General features: G+C 34.4%; 2 protein-coding genes across 3 annotated transcripts; one reads left to right on the forward strand and one right to left on the reverse strand.

The window, feature by feature from the left end:
* Nucleotides 1-1,054: 1,054 nt before the first annotated feature.
* On the forward strand, nucleotides 1,055-3,511 carry LOC122597622 (protein MANNAN SYNTHESIS-RELATED 1-like). The gene is made up of 6 exons (XM_043770198.1): nucleotides 1,055-1,153; nucleotides 1,619-1,787; nucleotides 1,895-1,968; nucleotides 2,051-2,133; nucleotides 2,447-3,020; nucleotides 3,214-3,511. Exons 1-6 carry the CDS (start codon nucleotides 1,055-1,057, stop codon nucleotides 3,478-3,480), a joined length of 1,266 nt encoding a protein of 421 aa, XP_043626133.1. The 3' UTR covers nucleotides 3,481-3,511.
* Nucleotides 3,512-3,631: 120 nt separating this feature from the next.
* On the reverse strand, nucleotides 3,632-14,738 carry LOC122596473 (calcium-transporting ATPase 10, plasma membrane-type-like). Of its 2 annotated transcripts, XM_043769053.1 has the most exons (34): nucleotides 14,656-14,738; nucleotides 14,058-14,214; nucleotides 12,475-12,591; nucleotides 12,345-12,384; nucleotides 11,792-11,907; nucleotides 11,555-11,686; nucleotides 11,364-11,453; nucleotides 10,791-10,860; nucleotides 10,439-10,509; nucleotides 10,282-10,365; nucleotides 10,122-10,199; nucleotides 9,968-10,039; nucleotides 9,791-9,874; nucleotides 9,616-9,698; nucleotides 9,431-9,539; nucleotides 8,771-8,826; nucleotides 8,624-8,666; nucleotides 8,458-8,541; nucleotides 8,236-8,373; nucleotides 8,087-8,152; nucleotides 7,885-7,983; nucleotides 7,683-7,793; nucleotides 7,408-7,578; nucleotides 6,907-7,131; nucleotides 6,706-6,822; nucleotides 6,463-6,561; nucleotides 6,247-6,384; nucleotides 6,039-6,139; nucleotides 5,603-5,648; nucleotides 5,386-5,520; nucleotides 4,748-4,855; nucleotides 4,582-4,673; nucleotides 4,325-4,434; nucleotides 3,632-3,876 (listed from the first exon to the last, which is right to left on the reverse strand). In XM_043769053.1, exons 2-34 carry the CDS (start codon nucleotides 14,208-14,210, stop codon nucleotides 3,845-3,847), a joined length of 3,270 nt encoding a protein of 1,089 aa, XP_043624988.1. In that variant the 5' UTR covers nucleotides 14,211-14,214; nucleotides 14,656-14,738; the 3' UTR covers nucleotides 3,632-3,844. The 2 variants fall into 2 exon arrangements, with proteins under 2 accessions (XP_043624988.1, XP_043624987.1); XM_043769052.1 differs by lacking the exon at nucleotides 14,656-14,738 and having other exon boundaries at nucleotides 14,058-14,287.
* Nucleotides 14,739-15,764: the final 1,026 nt, after the last annotated feature.

A 15,764-nucleotide genomic window follows, 5' to 3' on the forward strand; every position in this document is an offset into this window, starting at 1 on the left:
ATTAATACTATGCTTAATCAGTCTCTTTGTGCAGAAACTCACACTTTCACGAAGATATCAAGTTTTATGACATAATTAACCTTCCTGGTATCATGTTAAGTCACAAACCAAGGTGAAAATACACTTGAAACATGTTTGACATTTGCCCATATAGTTTGAAGTTCAGACCATATCACAAATCACAAATTTTAAGTTCCTTCTTTCATCGCCATCATCATATATTATATATACATATAAATTTAAGGCTTCAAACTATATATGATCAAGGATTCAAGGGCATAAAAGCATGAACTATCTACAAAAGCATCCCAAATGTCATTTTAAACATATTTTGTTACATCAGATTTTTTTATTTTGAATTTTAACTCATGCACCTTGAGTTAACTTCATCCTTTTCATGTTATTCTTCTGAATTTGTCTAGCCTGATTTTATTTAGTCTATACATCCTCCAATAAAAATACCATTCTACAAGGGACAATGTACACCTTCATATTAAAAAGGACAACATAAAACCAACCTTGAGTTAAAAGAGTGTTTTGAGAAGTGTCGTCACGGATTTCAATACTTTGTAAGTCCGTAAACGTAACTTCTTCTACTGACATGTGTCGCCAAGTTGGAAGAGCCGTGTCACACTCACTCGGTATCCAATCAAAGATCCTCCTAAATGCAGTCTCCTCTCACTGATTGAAAAATAAAGGTCTAACAGTATTATGCGGCAAAGTTTAATGATCAATTGGCTATTTTAGAGAATACGTAACTAGCTAGTGAGTTTTGCAAGCTGTATTCGTTGTCCGTTTACCAAATTTAAGCTTTCCTTCTTCTCTTCTCTACTACTTCCTCAATCAGCATTCTTCTGATTTGCACTATATATGGAACCGAAAGAAACAAAAAGTAAATTCACATGTTATATATGCAAGTAAGAGATTGCATATAAACACATACCAAAAAAACATAAGGGATAAGCCTTACTTCTTAATCTCATTCTATCTTCTGATCGTGGCTTTTAAATTTGTTTCCTTTCGCAAATCAAAAGTTAGAAAGCAGGGTGTAGCAATGGATGTGAGGCAGGTTATGGGAGCGGTTCTTACATTTTCCATGTTTATGATGCTTGGTAATATGATCAAAAGAGACCATTTTGAAGGTGATGTTTTGGTAAGTGCATCAAATATCATGTCTTCTATTGATCATATACAGTGTGTAGATACCATCTACTTGAACTTCTTGTTTTGGAGGATTATTGTCTATATTTGCTTCATTTCATATCTACAAGAGGCTTAAACGTCTTTCAATATTTCATATAGTTATTGTTAACATCCAAAAGGCTTAAAAGTTTTTCCTAATTATACAATCTGGCATGTTAACATTCTTGTAATCATCCAATCATATTATATTTAATCAAGTTAACTGCAATTCACTACAAAGCAATAATTATGTTTATAATTTTGTGGCATACCTCAGTATATATTGTTACTATAAGGCAAATGGACCAATTTAGCTTTGTAAGTTGCCAAAATCTACTACTAAGAAGTTTATAAAAACCGTCAAAGTATAAACCATTGTAACATTAGTTCGTTTATTCAAATATTGATGATATATTAGTTGTTGCGTTCGGTGCAGCTTGACATCCCAGCGACTGCGAAGGCTGAACAAGACTTCAAAAAACCGATTTCGAATGCTGATCAAGACTACATGAAGACTATGAGGCACAGTCTTTTTGAACTTTCTAAAGGACTACGGAAAAGTGATGCTCAACCCTTGAAGCTTTGTTGGAACAATACATCACTACGTAAGTAACGTCACGAATGCCTACTAGTTGCTAAAAGTCCTTTGACTCTATGGAATACGCTTATGTTGTAATTGGTTATCTGATCATACCGTTTGGTTTTGTTGTAGCGAAAGGAAATGAGAACTCAAAAGGTTTTGTTACGTTTTCATTAACTGATGGCCCAGAATATCACATTTCTCAGGTTTGATCCCCCAACAAATTTGATTCGGAGTACAGTAATATTTTTTAGTCACTTAATGTAACTCGATGAATAATTCATTCAGATCGCCAATGCGGTGCTAGTTGCTAAACATCTTGATGCAACTCTGGTGCTACCAGAGATTGTTGGCAGCAAAGGTGAAAAAAGGTTAGCAGCCCATTCGATCCATTTATTACTATCCCGATTGATATGGGTTATGTTTCATCTCCATTTTGTTCGGGTGTGTCATCATATTATTCTTGTGTGATTTTTAATGAACTCGCCATTTATTAAAATAAAAACAAAATAAAATAGAAATGGGTCCACCCGACCAACTAGGTACAAAGGACTCGTTATGACATGGTTTTCTGTCCGGTTGATTTTAACAACTTGAGGATGGAAATCATTAGATTAATCAGTTTAGTTGGATCTGATGTATGGTGGTTGGTTGGACTGACACCACTAGTTCGATATATTTCAGAGGTTTCGAAGAAATTTATGATATGGAGAAATTCTTAACGGTCATGAACGGTGTGATTCGAGTACAAAGGCATAAAACTCCGGGAACATCAACGAAAAAGCTCGTTAGTGTAAAAGTTCCCTACAACGCTAACCGGAACTACATTATGACCAATATTAAACCTCTATTTCAAAAAACACAAAACGTGCGGGTCGTAACGTATTTTCCTTCGTCAACCATGGGACAAGGCAAAGTCGACAAGGATATGGACCCTCATTCATGTTGGGCAACTTTCGAGGCACTCCGTTTAAAGCCTGAACTGCAAGCAATGGTCGACTCACTTGCTGAGAGGCTAAGAAACCATGGACAAAATGGGCAATTTGCTGCTATAGACTATAAGGGTGCGCTGTTGGGAAAAGGTATTTGTCAAAGTAATGCAAATAAAGAGAGAAAAAATTGCTATAACCCTGTCGAAATTGCACAATTTCTTCAAAGAATTGGCTACCCACTAAATGCGACAATTTACATGACTCAATCAAAAGCGGACCGTAGCATTGGTGCAGTGAAAGATTTATACCACAACACACTCACAAAGGTACGAACTTTTGGTTCCCATTAGCACATTTTTAACAAAATAACCACAGCGGAAAAAAAGATTTGGTAAATGTTCACTCAACATGATTTTTACTACTTCCAAACTTGACAGCATTTACTCACACATTTTTTACTACAAACTCATTTATGTAATCATCATGATTTTTTGTTTTATATCCAAAAAATTGAAACAGGAAGACATAACGAATGAAGACGAGAAGGGGAAGCTTCTCAACTCGGAACTGGAACAAGATATCATCGACTTCCATTTATGTTCAATTAGTGACATTTTCATGCCTGCAAAATCTGGTCTCTTTTATGCTAACGTTGTTGGAAATAGAATAGCAACCGGCAAGATAGACATTCTTGTCCCAGCTCAAATAACATCAGACTTGGCACAAAATCATGTCTCCTCATACATATCAAAAAGAAGTCACCCAGCATATGCTTGTTTCTGTTAATAAACAAAACCTCAAGTTGTATCTAGTGCTTGAATAAGGCAACATTAAGTTGCGTGTGTTATCAAAAGTTTGTGAAAGTATCGTTTTTGTGTTATCATATTGATAAAGTTGTATATAAGTTTCACAAAAAAATTAAAGACACCACCACAAATGTGTAAAAATTCTATGTGCAAATCCAATATACAAAAAACTGTGCCTTAAAAGACAAGTACAAAAGAAAAGAGGTGCATGTCACCCATTGTGATCATCAAGGTTAGTAACTCACTCCTGCTAATAAACCTATATAGTAAGTCCAGTGTGTTAGTACCACATAACTAGTTTACCCATGTACACACGGATAACCCTACCAAAAGCTCACAGTGCTTCATGTGTCATCCACATTTCCTCTTGATGAACCTGGCACAACACAAGAAGAGTAAGATATGTATAACCAAGTAGGCTGTTGGGGTCAATACTCGACATTAATAATGTGATATTGAATCATAAAATTGAGATATTAAGCTGGCAATAAAGCGAACTCTTTAAGATAGTGTGTGCTTATGTTGTTTGAGTACTCAGCAAACTCTCAATTTTATGTTCTTTGATAGTCAGTTCCATCCTAGCTACTATGAATTTATGAAACTGATTATTTGTTTCCTAAAATTCATTCAAATACTAGAACTGACTTTTACACCTATTAGATAATCAGTTTCACGGCATAAATAAAAAACATTCTTTACGCCGTAAAACGAATTCATGAGATCCACCACAAGATATAGAATCAGCATTTCATGAAACCCTTCACTCAATGTTGCAATTTTATATAGAGGAAAAACACGAAAGATGATATGTCCCAAAGACGTACCTCTATTTCTTCGACCGGATGGCATACATTGCTTGAAGAGAATAGAAAAGTATTGACTCAAGGGCCGCACAGGAACAGGTATTAATTTCCCGAGAACCGCAAGAGGCCAACTGGTCACAGTAAGCAATAACAGAAAGGAAGGAATGAATGACGGGAAAGCAATAACAGTAATGCAAAGTCAAACACATGTTTGTCTATTTGACCAAAAAGATATTCAAAAATCAGAAGTTAACATCACAATACTTTATAAAACCAACCTGATAATCCCAATAATAATTGAAACTAGCCACAATTGCCAGCTCAGCCGAACAGTAGTTGTAAATTTCCCCAAAAACATGATTATAATCACCTAAAAGCGAAGAACTCAATACGTCATATATTACAAGAGGCAATATTGCGCGAGTAAAAGACAGAGAAACTCACTTGCAGTACAATAGTAAAGCCAACGATTCCCATGAATAAGCGGTTTTTGGTAACTCCAGCAAAAACGTTCATCTCATCAGGCTTTCGAGCATTAAATTCATTGAAAATCTGCAGTAAACATGGTTAGCAAACTAGAAGTGCAAAGTTAGACCCATTTACCTATATGTAGATCGACTAGTAGTCTAGGATTACATTCTATCATTTAACTGGGTAAATCGGGTAAAACTTAAAAACTTCTCTAAAAACAGAATGTGTTCAAAGTCACCCAGCATGTATTCATAAGCTAACCATCTCCTAAAGCACCACATTAAAAGCAAATTATTATTTAGATTGTATCTACAGTTTCTATAAGTACATTTTTTTTGAACAGCGGAATTGCATTATAAAATTCTTTCTGCAAGACGCTGAAAAAAAGAAACCCAAAGTTACATCAGGTATAACTGGCTAATTTGCCATGGGGACCAATTTAACATTTCCTTCTATAGATACATTTAATATATTAAAGATTTTCCAAAATCAAAGAGGAAAGAAATGTGTTGGCAAATGAATTTCTCCTAACCTGAGTTATGAACACCAGTTTTAACCCCGTTACCCAACCCACCCATGTTGCCACACAGATCATCGACATAAATCATCACCTGAGAGAAGACAAAAGCGTTAAATATGAGTGTGTTCTTCTTTTTAGCAGCATCCTCAGCGTTTTCATGCTCTAAATGCAGAATCTTTCTGCCTTCAAAATTGAGTACAAGGAGGACAGTCACTTGATAAAATGCCTGTAATTTTATCACAATACAACCACAATCAGTATCGAAATAGTCAATGCAAAGCCTTCACATGCATTTTCACAAGCTATACCTGTACCAACAAATTCCTCCACATTATGTTCGTGATGAGAGGTTCCCTAACAAAGAAAAAGAAAAAAAAATGACTTTTACCAAACGACATTACCAAAAAATTAACGTCTTACCTCTATTGGGTCAAACGAATTAAAAAACTAAGCATGATAGAAGAAGGCTAAACGGTCAAAAGTATTCCCCTCTCATGATTCTGCTACATATAACCTCCTAAATCAATTGATTAACGACTTTGGATACTCAATGGATTAATATAAACTTTGTAATCATATTTAATACATACTATTAGCAGGAAGAGTTCGAGTGTTAGGGAAAGGGTAATGCTTCAACACCACCCCAACCAAGATTTCAACTGTCTTGACCCAAACCCAGTTTAAGCCGACGCACCACTTCACTACCTCCATAATCAAATAATATTTTAATATTACAAATCTAACCTTCGGCCAACTGGGGTTCGGTCCATGAGGTGATCTGTTGGTGGTTCAGTAGCTAGAGCAAGCGCACCAAGAGTGTCCATTATAAGATTGACCCAGAGGAGCTGAAAAGAACCATTCATGAAGTAATCTGTCAGTATTTTAGTCTCATATTTTATGTGAGACTGCGAATGCGTGTGTGTGTGTGTGTGAGAGAGAGAGAGAGAGAGACCTGCACTGCATTCAGTGGGACATCACCCGAAGATATAGCAGCAACAACATTAATAACGAGAGCGGCAACATTTACAGTGAGCTGAAACTGAATGAATTTCTGGATATTGGCATAAACGGATCTTCCCCATCTAACAACCTGTAGTATAATGTCAATAGATTAATAACTCATTATAAAAAAAAACAATAAAGGATGAACTAGATAATTACACCATACCTTGACAACTGAAGCAAAGTTGTCGTCTAATATGATTATATCACTGCTCTCTTTCGCCACTTCAGTTCCTTGGATACCCATAGCTAGCCCAATATCAGCCTACAGTCCAATAAATTCAAATTACATCTATGTAAAAATACAAAACTAACAACAAAAAATATCTTTTTAAAATTGGTCAGCTGCAATCATCATTAGTCAAAGTTTGACTTTCTGGCAGTTAACCACTTATCCCTTGTTTCCAACCTCATGTAATGCAGGGGCATCATTAGTACCATCCCCAGTAACAGCAACAACATGCCCTTTCTTCCTAAGTGCTTGCACAAGTAGTAATTTATCATTAGGGGAAGACCGCCCCATCACCTGTTTCACAAATGACATTAAATCCATTTATCTCTTCTCAATTTATCAAAAGAAACACTGATATAAGTTAGTTAAAAAACACACAGATATCTTATCAGCAACTTCTAGCCTTTGATCTTCTGATAATCCCCTGAATGTTTTCCCTTCGATTAGATTTGGTTCTCTTGCATCTGCATTTGACTCCAAAATCCCACATTCAAGGGCTATTGCTTTGGCTGTTTGAAGATTATCACCCGTCACCATTCTTACCTTCACACCAGCCTTTATACAAAGTCGAACTGCATCTTTCACATTCGGCCTACAAGGATCCTACATACATATAAAAGAAAAATATAACGTAATGTGCATCGACATTGCATACATAACATAGATCACAAATAACCAACATGCCATTGTCCTATCGGTATCTAGGTTGCCCAAGAACCAATTGTTGGTGGGTTCAAGTCTCAGTTGAAATTGAAACAAATATGTGATAATGGTATAACAATATAACAAGTGGATGTGCCTCTTTTGCCTTTGAGGAAAACATCAGTGACACATAGTATAAAAACCAATATAATGTAATAATAACCCAAGTGTACGTACCTTCAAACCAACGATTGCTAACAAAACAAGATCATCCTCAGGCATTTGCCAATGCTCTAATTCCTCTTCATCAGTTGGAAAAGTTTCATCTTTTACAGTTCGATATGCAATAGCAACACAACGCAGACTTCCAATAGCCATAGTTTCAATTGCTTTTTTAAAATACTCCACCTGAAATCAATATTAACAAAATGAGCAATATAAGAAGAAAAAAAAGGTGAAGAGCTATAAATGGTTATTCAGCAAGATGAAGATATTATATAAATTTTGCTAACCTTATGAGTATCCAAAGGCACTAAGGTCCCATTGGCATCCATGTAGCTGGTACATGCAGCTAACACAATTTCAGCAGCTCCTTTCCAGTGTATATGAACTTCCGAATCGGGCTATAGAACAGAAAAACAACTAAATAAACCACACTAATCTCATAGGATAATACATCATAGTGCCAAAGATGAAAAAAACACATATATTTACCCTTTTCACTGCAACGCCGCCTCGTTTTTTCTCTGAATTAAATGGGAATGCATGGACTATTGTAGATTCTGACCTGATGACATCAAAATTCATTCCAAGCTGCATAGTTTGTATAAATGATAAGCATCATGAATGTGCAATACATGAAACAAAAAAAAGACAATTAAAACTTAAGTATAGGTGCTATCTACTATGTACTAACATTAACCCCCCATTGGAGAATAGCTTTTTCTGTTGGCGATCCAGACACTTCAACATTACCACCACCCTATCAAACATCAGAAACAAGTACTAAAAAACAATATCTAGATAGATAAAGAAAAGCAATTATATGCATTTTTAAGCTGTTACCTCGGGCAAAAAGACACTGCCAGTTGTATTTTGAGCTATGGCTTCGATGAGAAGAGCTACAAGTTCAGAGGGTAGTTCTGACTTGTTATTTGGTGGATCAATTTTCTTCCCGCAAATGTATGCCTCAACCACGGTCATCTGAAGAAAATAGAAAACATTATGTTATCTTTCAAAAGATCTACAACAAACGTAATAAGATTTAAGAAAGAAAAGAAAACTCACCAAGTTTAATGTCAATGTTCCAGTTTTATCACTGCAAATTGTAGTAGCAGAACCCATTGTCTCACAGGCAGAAAGCCTTCTAACCTGCACTTGGGGAATTAGCATCCATATATTTGATGTAATAGCTGAACAGATAAAAATGTTCTTAAGAGATAATCAAACATACCAGTGCCTTATCTGCCATCATTTTACGCATAGAATATGCAAGCCTGTAATTAAACAACAATGTCGAATGTTTAAGTTAAGTGCAACTTTTTTTAGAGAAAATAAACACTAAGGAATAACACAACTAATTATATAAAGAGAATCTTACGTTAATGTGACAGCTAAGGGTAGCCCTTCAGGAACCGCGACAACGACAATAGTGACCTATACATTCTTCAAGAATCAATAAAGTGGAAACACAAAACTTAGCAATTAGTAAGTGCTCTGGTTGTCTGGTTTACTTTAAATGTCAACCATAGTAGATAACAAATTTGAGATTAGTTTCTTGGAATGTAATTATCTTTGACCAAATGTCTATAGTAGGAAATAACTAAAGTTGTGTTTATTGTATGTAAGCAACTTGAAAAAATGTTTATTGTACGTAAGGAAAACATACGTGGCAACCATCTACAGGTGCCACTTGTCAGATTTTAATTGGTTGAAATAAAATTCTTACATACAATAAACATTTTTTCGAGTTGCTTACATACAATACACACAACTTTAGTTATTTCCTACTATAGACATTTGTTCAAAGTTTCTTACATTCCCGGAAACTAATCCCAACAAATTTCAAAATTGATAAGATTTTGTTTGTTTCAACTTGTAAAACCAATATTTCGTGTATAGTATAGTTTCTTAAACAACCTTTCTGAGTGGAAATATATATTCGGCCTTTAAGTAGAAAAGTAGTTTTCTTTACTCTTAAAAGTCGACTAGAACACATATTAAGGGAATCCGGTATTAACATGGTATTACAGATACATACTGCAACAGTGAAAATTTTAATTGCACCATCCACAGCATCACTTAGACTAGTTTTGCCAGCAGTGAACTGTACACTTCCATCTGTGTTCTTCGAATGCCCAGTAAAATACCTACCAACCAAGAATTAAAACCTTAGAAATTACCATCTCAAAGAAGAACTAATATCACAGTGTAACTATGTATTACCTGACAAGAAGGATAATGAGAACAGCTATGGCTACCACAAGCCCAACTATACCTATAAATGTGGCCACTCCATTCAACCTCACCTATCATACAGTCAAAGATGTATCACTTCGAACGCCTAGCTATGATTATTCTTTGCCAATAAAAAATGATATTGTATGTTTTAATAACTAACCTGTAATGGAGTTTCCTCACCATTATCCTCTGAGATGCTAGCCATTAGTAAACCCCATTCTGTATTTATTCCAACACTAGTAACCTAAAAGCAAATACAGAGACATAAGTAACACTTAGGAAAGTTTAAACTGCTGATTAAAAAAAAGGAATATTGATCTCTTTTTCTTTTTCATACCAGCATAGTACCATATCCATCTGCAACCTTGCATCCAGACATTAAGAATGGTGCTTTCTGGTCCTTATGAACCTACCCAACCAAAAGAAAACAAATTTACATACCCAAAAAGAATCATGCAAAACATGTAACAAAAAAAGATCAAGAAACTCACAATTTTACTCTCTCCAGTCATACTCGATTCATCAATAGCCAAAGAGTGACCAGATATTAATATCCCATCAGCAGGAACCTGGATCATAATCAATTGTGAACATGGTGACAAAATTAACATGCACATCATGATAATAATAAAAATGGCGTAGTTTTCTGACCTGGTCACCGATTTTTAAAGGTATTACATCACCAACAACGATATCGAATATTGAAATTTCAATCCTTCTACCGCCTCTTACAACCTATCATTCTCATTTTGTCAGCATAACTAAGATGGTAGTACATGCGATATAAACAACATGAACGAGAACTCACCTCCAAGTGTATATTCTGCTTCTCTTCATTTAAATTTTGAAATTGAAGCGACTGTTTATAATCACTGACAGCTAAAAAATTACAAGAAATACTACCATAAGATATGGAAACAGAAGAGAAAGCTACTTCTCAAGAAAATTTGGATCATAAACATCAGTCAATAGATAACATAACCAGAAACAAAAATTAAGAGGTCAAAGAGAGCAAATATTATTTTTGGAACAAAGGATAGTTAATACTTTATAAAACAAGTTGAATTGCATCTGCTAATAAAGAATAATTAAACAGCACTTCTATATATATATATGTATATATGAGGTCGAGGTCTCTCTATACATATGTAATGTCATACCTGTAACAACTATAACAATGATAACCGCCAATGCAATACTCCCACCATCATACCAACCTTCTTTAATCCCCTGTAATAGATAAAGGTGAAAAGATGACAAAGATGTTAAGGGTTTTTTTTTGTCTAACAAAATTTTATATGGGTATGTTTTTTCAATTATCTATCTGTGTTTTCACTGTTATGTGTGCAATAAATGTTTCAAGGAGTTGAGATACGAAATCAATGGATGTCATAGTTATGTGGAGACGTTCTATTGGATACACATTGCCTTTTGAGACAAGTTCGCCAAAGAAACATAAGTTTGTGAAAATTGTGAAGAATTAATGTTATTGGTGCCAATTTCACCATCGGTAATCAGAACATAACATTTGTATTTTATTTATATGGAAACAATTAGCATGAAAATTAGATACCATCACAATAATGGGCAAGTGACCAAATAAAAAAAAAAGTGAGGAGATAGGTCGCATGTTCCATCATATGCTGGGAACCAATATTTTTTTAAGTAGGCACAATGCCTAATAAATTAGAGTAGTAACAGTAAATAGCAATAATCAACTTTCTTTTGCTTACCTCAGTCTTAATACCCAATGCTAAAGAAGCAGCTGCAGCTACCATCAAGATAATTAAAGTAGTATCTCGACAAGCATCAAAGACAAACCTCTATTAAATCAAAAACATATGAATATCAATTATACACATTCAATCTTAAATAATGTCATAGCATGCTCATATTAGAAAAATTCGGGAAGTAAAATGCATACCCAAAAGCTTCTTCCCTTTTTCTTTGGGTACGTATTTGACCCAAAAACATTCTTCCTCTCCAATATATTTGACTCATCATCCTGAATCCCCTTCTCAGGATTTGTCTTAACCTTCTCCGACAATCCTTTGACCTGATGCAAAAGATCAAAGCATTACATGATGATAAAGCCAAGAGTAGAGTAGTAATTTTGAGCATAAGGACACAAAGAAATATCCAGTTAACATGATAAACTTGCCCCGCCGTAAGTTTGCAGAGCAGAGAAATCGTGATCTCTGGTCATTGTAGCAAGTTGATCCGGGCTAATGCTATAATCACCCGTAGGAATAGGAGATGGAGGTGCTCTCTCTGTTCCTGTTTAAGAAGGGCCATTCTAAATGCCAATCGAATAGTACAAAAAAAAGTAACGATGCATACAATGGTATTATTCTCTTCATAAATAAAAATCATGATGCAGGTTGTAAAATAGTTGGATAAAGCACAGATAGATAATGGTTACTAAAACAAGTCATTTATAGTACACGTTGCATTGACCCACACTTTATGTCCCATTTTCTCTTCTATTTTAGATGATTAAAACGTGAACAATCATTACAGAAATGGAAGCTTTACAATAATAAACACTACTAAATGTAGATGATTTGGGAAGTAATGCATAAGATATAAAGTTCAGGTGACTTTCAGCAAAGCCCATACCGACACATTCAAACGTATACCGTTCAATATTGTAACATCTAGCAGACAAGGTGTTATTGTATCTCAATGCAATGTCTTATTAATAAGCTATGTACCATTTGATTTTGTTGCGGCAGCTTGAAAAAGATAGGCAGCCTGAAAGAACAGTTATAACAGATCATATATACTTGTATATCGAAAGGGTATATTGAATAGTGAGCAAAAATTATGTGGTAGAGATATTACTCGTATAACTTGCGCATGTGTCCTTATCTTGGCTATAATTTGTTTCTTCTCTTCTTCTTTTTTTAAATCTAAGGTGTAGCGAAATCGACGAGAAGCATTGAGCACAAGCGCTGCTTGCTATAACAGAAGGCCAATAAAAATAGAATTGCATTTAGTTTCTGTGGTATTGTATGGTTTATAAAATACAAAATAAGTATAAGCAACTATCTTAGCAAAATATATTTATAGGTTGCTCCTTTGAAGTCGATATTGTCACCGCAAACCATATAAAGTTTGCTATTAACATAGCCTACCTTCTCAGCCAAACCAGAATTATTTGTCTCCACATCATACATCACGGTAACTTTTTACGTTGTTCGGATATACAGATGCTGTTCCTAAATGAACTTAGACGTCTACCATTCCCATTTCAGAAGACGTCTATCATCTATAGATACTTTCATTCCCATTTTAGAAGATGTCTCATATTTTTACAAGGAATGTCAGTATTGGTCAGTTTATCTTTTGGTTTCGTAAAAATAATCATAATCTGAAAAACACTATAGTGACTGATTATCTAACTATTACCAAAAGCACAACCAAGCACTACCTACATTCTAATAGGCAGTTTGCAGAATGAAGCTCACAGAGAAAACATGTTGCACTTTTTGAGACAATCCAAAATCAAATTGTGGCAGTATAACACTAACTCATTAGATCCACAATATTTGACATGTACAAAGGAGTAAGGACGACGATCCAAATTTTCCATTATATCATGACACGAATACAAGAACGCAAGTATAACAACGAACTCTTAGAAGTCACTTTTTATTACTTTCTTTCCAAATGCTTGCAAAATCGTAATTTATAGCTGTACTAGCACAATGCATTTGCCTAAACTCCAATGTACCTACCATCATTCCACCCAAAAAGCACAAATATATAGTTTTAAACTCACGTCAATCATTTATCTACACTAAAAAGAACCATACCAAACCTAATCAAACACCCGTACTAATCCAAGATCCACTTACCAAAACACATTCACATTACACGTCAGCTCAATATACCATATACTAACAAAGTACCTTACTACGTCCAAAATTTAATAAAACGTTCACATTATGGATATCCCATGCTAAACCAAAATCCGCATTCAAAATCCCATCAGTAAACTGCATGTCATCTCCGTATACCATATCCCCCCATATAGCATGTCACTACATCCTAATTACACAAACGTAACAAAACATCCACATAATCAATCTACCCGTATAAAATCAAGATCCTCTTATGGAATTTTTTCCATTCAATATCCGTCATATCCACAACATCCACATCACGGTAAAGTAACAAAACGATCACATTATCAGATTCTCCGTATCAAAAACCAAGATCCGCTTACGAAATTCCACCATCATATCCACATTGTAAACATCTCAAAACACCACATACAATCCATCTCAACATCCACATTACACTAGAATGACAAAACGCCGTATAATTCAATTCGATTACACATCAAATATAGGGTCAAAACATTATTATATAGAATCATAATAAACAAAAACACACAATGCAACAAGAGAATGAGAAATTACCCTCCATCTTCTAAGGCGGTCGACTGAAGCGCTCTTTGTTCTCACGATATCGAAAGGATCGGAAACGGACTCGTAATCCTCTTCAAACTCACCTATACCGGCTTCCACATCGTTGTGATGCCTCCGGTACGGCGAACTACCACCGCCACTCATACTACTGATAATAAAATCACTGAATGTGTGTAAGTAAAAATTCAAAAGTCACAATAATAACCATAATTTTGTTACTTTATAATTATAATAATAATATTGCAGGGGAGATGACACCGTCTCAATTATTACTATACAAATAATAATAATAACACACACAGATAATTTCATTTTTTTTTTTGGTCTGATTTATCAACTTTTTTATTGATGAATAATGGTAGTATCAGTACTACAGTATTTTATTATTTTATTTGATTAATAATTTCTAGGGTTTCGTATTAAATCCACCGACCAAAAACCATACTGGCACTCTTTACAAGATACATATATATTGTAGATATATATATGTATATAAAGTACAGGTTATATTATATTATATAATATGATATGACAATATATATGATATAATAAAATAATAATAATAATAACAATTATATTATAGATGAACCTGTATACAGAGGGGGGAAAAAAGGGGTTGAAATTGTGTGTTGTTTATTAGGAGGAAGATGAAAGGAAATTGCTGGCACTGAAAAAAAGTGAACTTCCAGGAAATTTCTTCCGTTTAAGTGCAGGCTTGTACTTATATACTCGCTTTCAAATATGAATACTAAAATCAATTAATTAATAAGAATCGCATCACATCGATCACGTGTATATACGCGCAATTCTATTTAGGTGCGTGAAAAAACGAAAGTAAAAAAACAAAAAAAAATCGAACCAATAAAACCAAAATTTGCATCAAACCAATGGGTGCGGTTTTCGTTTTTTAAAACCAAAATTATCTATTCAGATTTTGGTTTTATAAGAAACTAGATATGTCACCTGAGCGATGTCTCGGGAAACATTTCGCTCATTGTATGGGATGATATGTAAAATTTGATATTGACCTCTTTAATATTTCTTATATTAATATTTCGTGCTTATTTGTAATTTTGAGGTTGATCGAACCGTTTTAACCTATTGTACAAATATATAAAATTCACAAAGTTAGTAAAATAATAGTGAAAATTATATGTATACAGAAAATAAAATTAAGTAATATATGTATTTGATAAGAGATGTTTAGAAAATAATCAATTATATATATGGTTGTGCGTCATATACAAATAGTCTAGGAAGAAAGTAATAAAAACAATATTTAACAGAATGGCTAAAAAAAGAATAAGTTATGCAAGTAAAAAGAATAGTAGCAAACCTGATAATGGAAGGGGATTCCCTCAAGTTCCCCCAACTTGACTATCAAGGGCCAAGATTTAAAGTTAATGATTGAATCTTAGCCCTTGATTTTCAATCAAGGGTCAAGATCCTGTCAAGTTGGGAGAACTTGAGGGAATCATCATCCTTCACAATTCGAACTCATGACCAACAGACTTAAAAACACGTGCTTGAGCCAACCCACAAAAACATATGGCTGCTAATTATTAGTCTACGTATTTATATATACTGAGCTCCTTGCTGAAGCTTGTTTATTATGTTTCTACATTTTATGTTGTTATTTGCGTACTATGGTTGCTAGAGTTTATGTTTTGTGCTAAGGTATTATTAGGCTGTACGTTT

Source organism: Erigeron canadensis, chromosome 4 (genome assembly GCF_010389155.1).
Source record: "Erigeron canadensis isolate Cc75 chromosome 4, C_canadensis_v1, whole genome shotgun sequence".
Taxonomy (NCBI): domain Eukaryota; kingdom Viridiplantae; phylum Streptophyta; class Magnoliopsida; order Asterales; family Asteraceae; genus Erigeron; species Erigeron canadensis.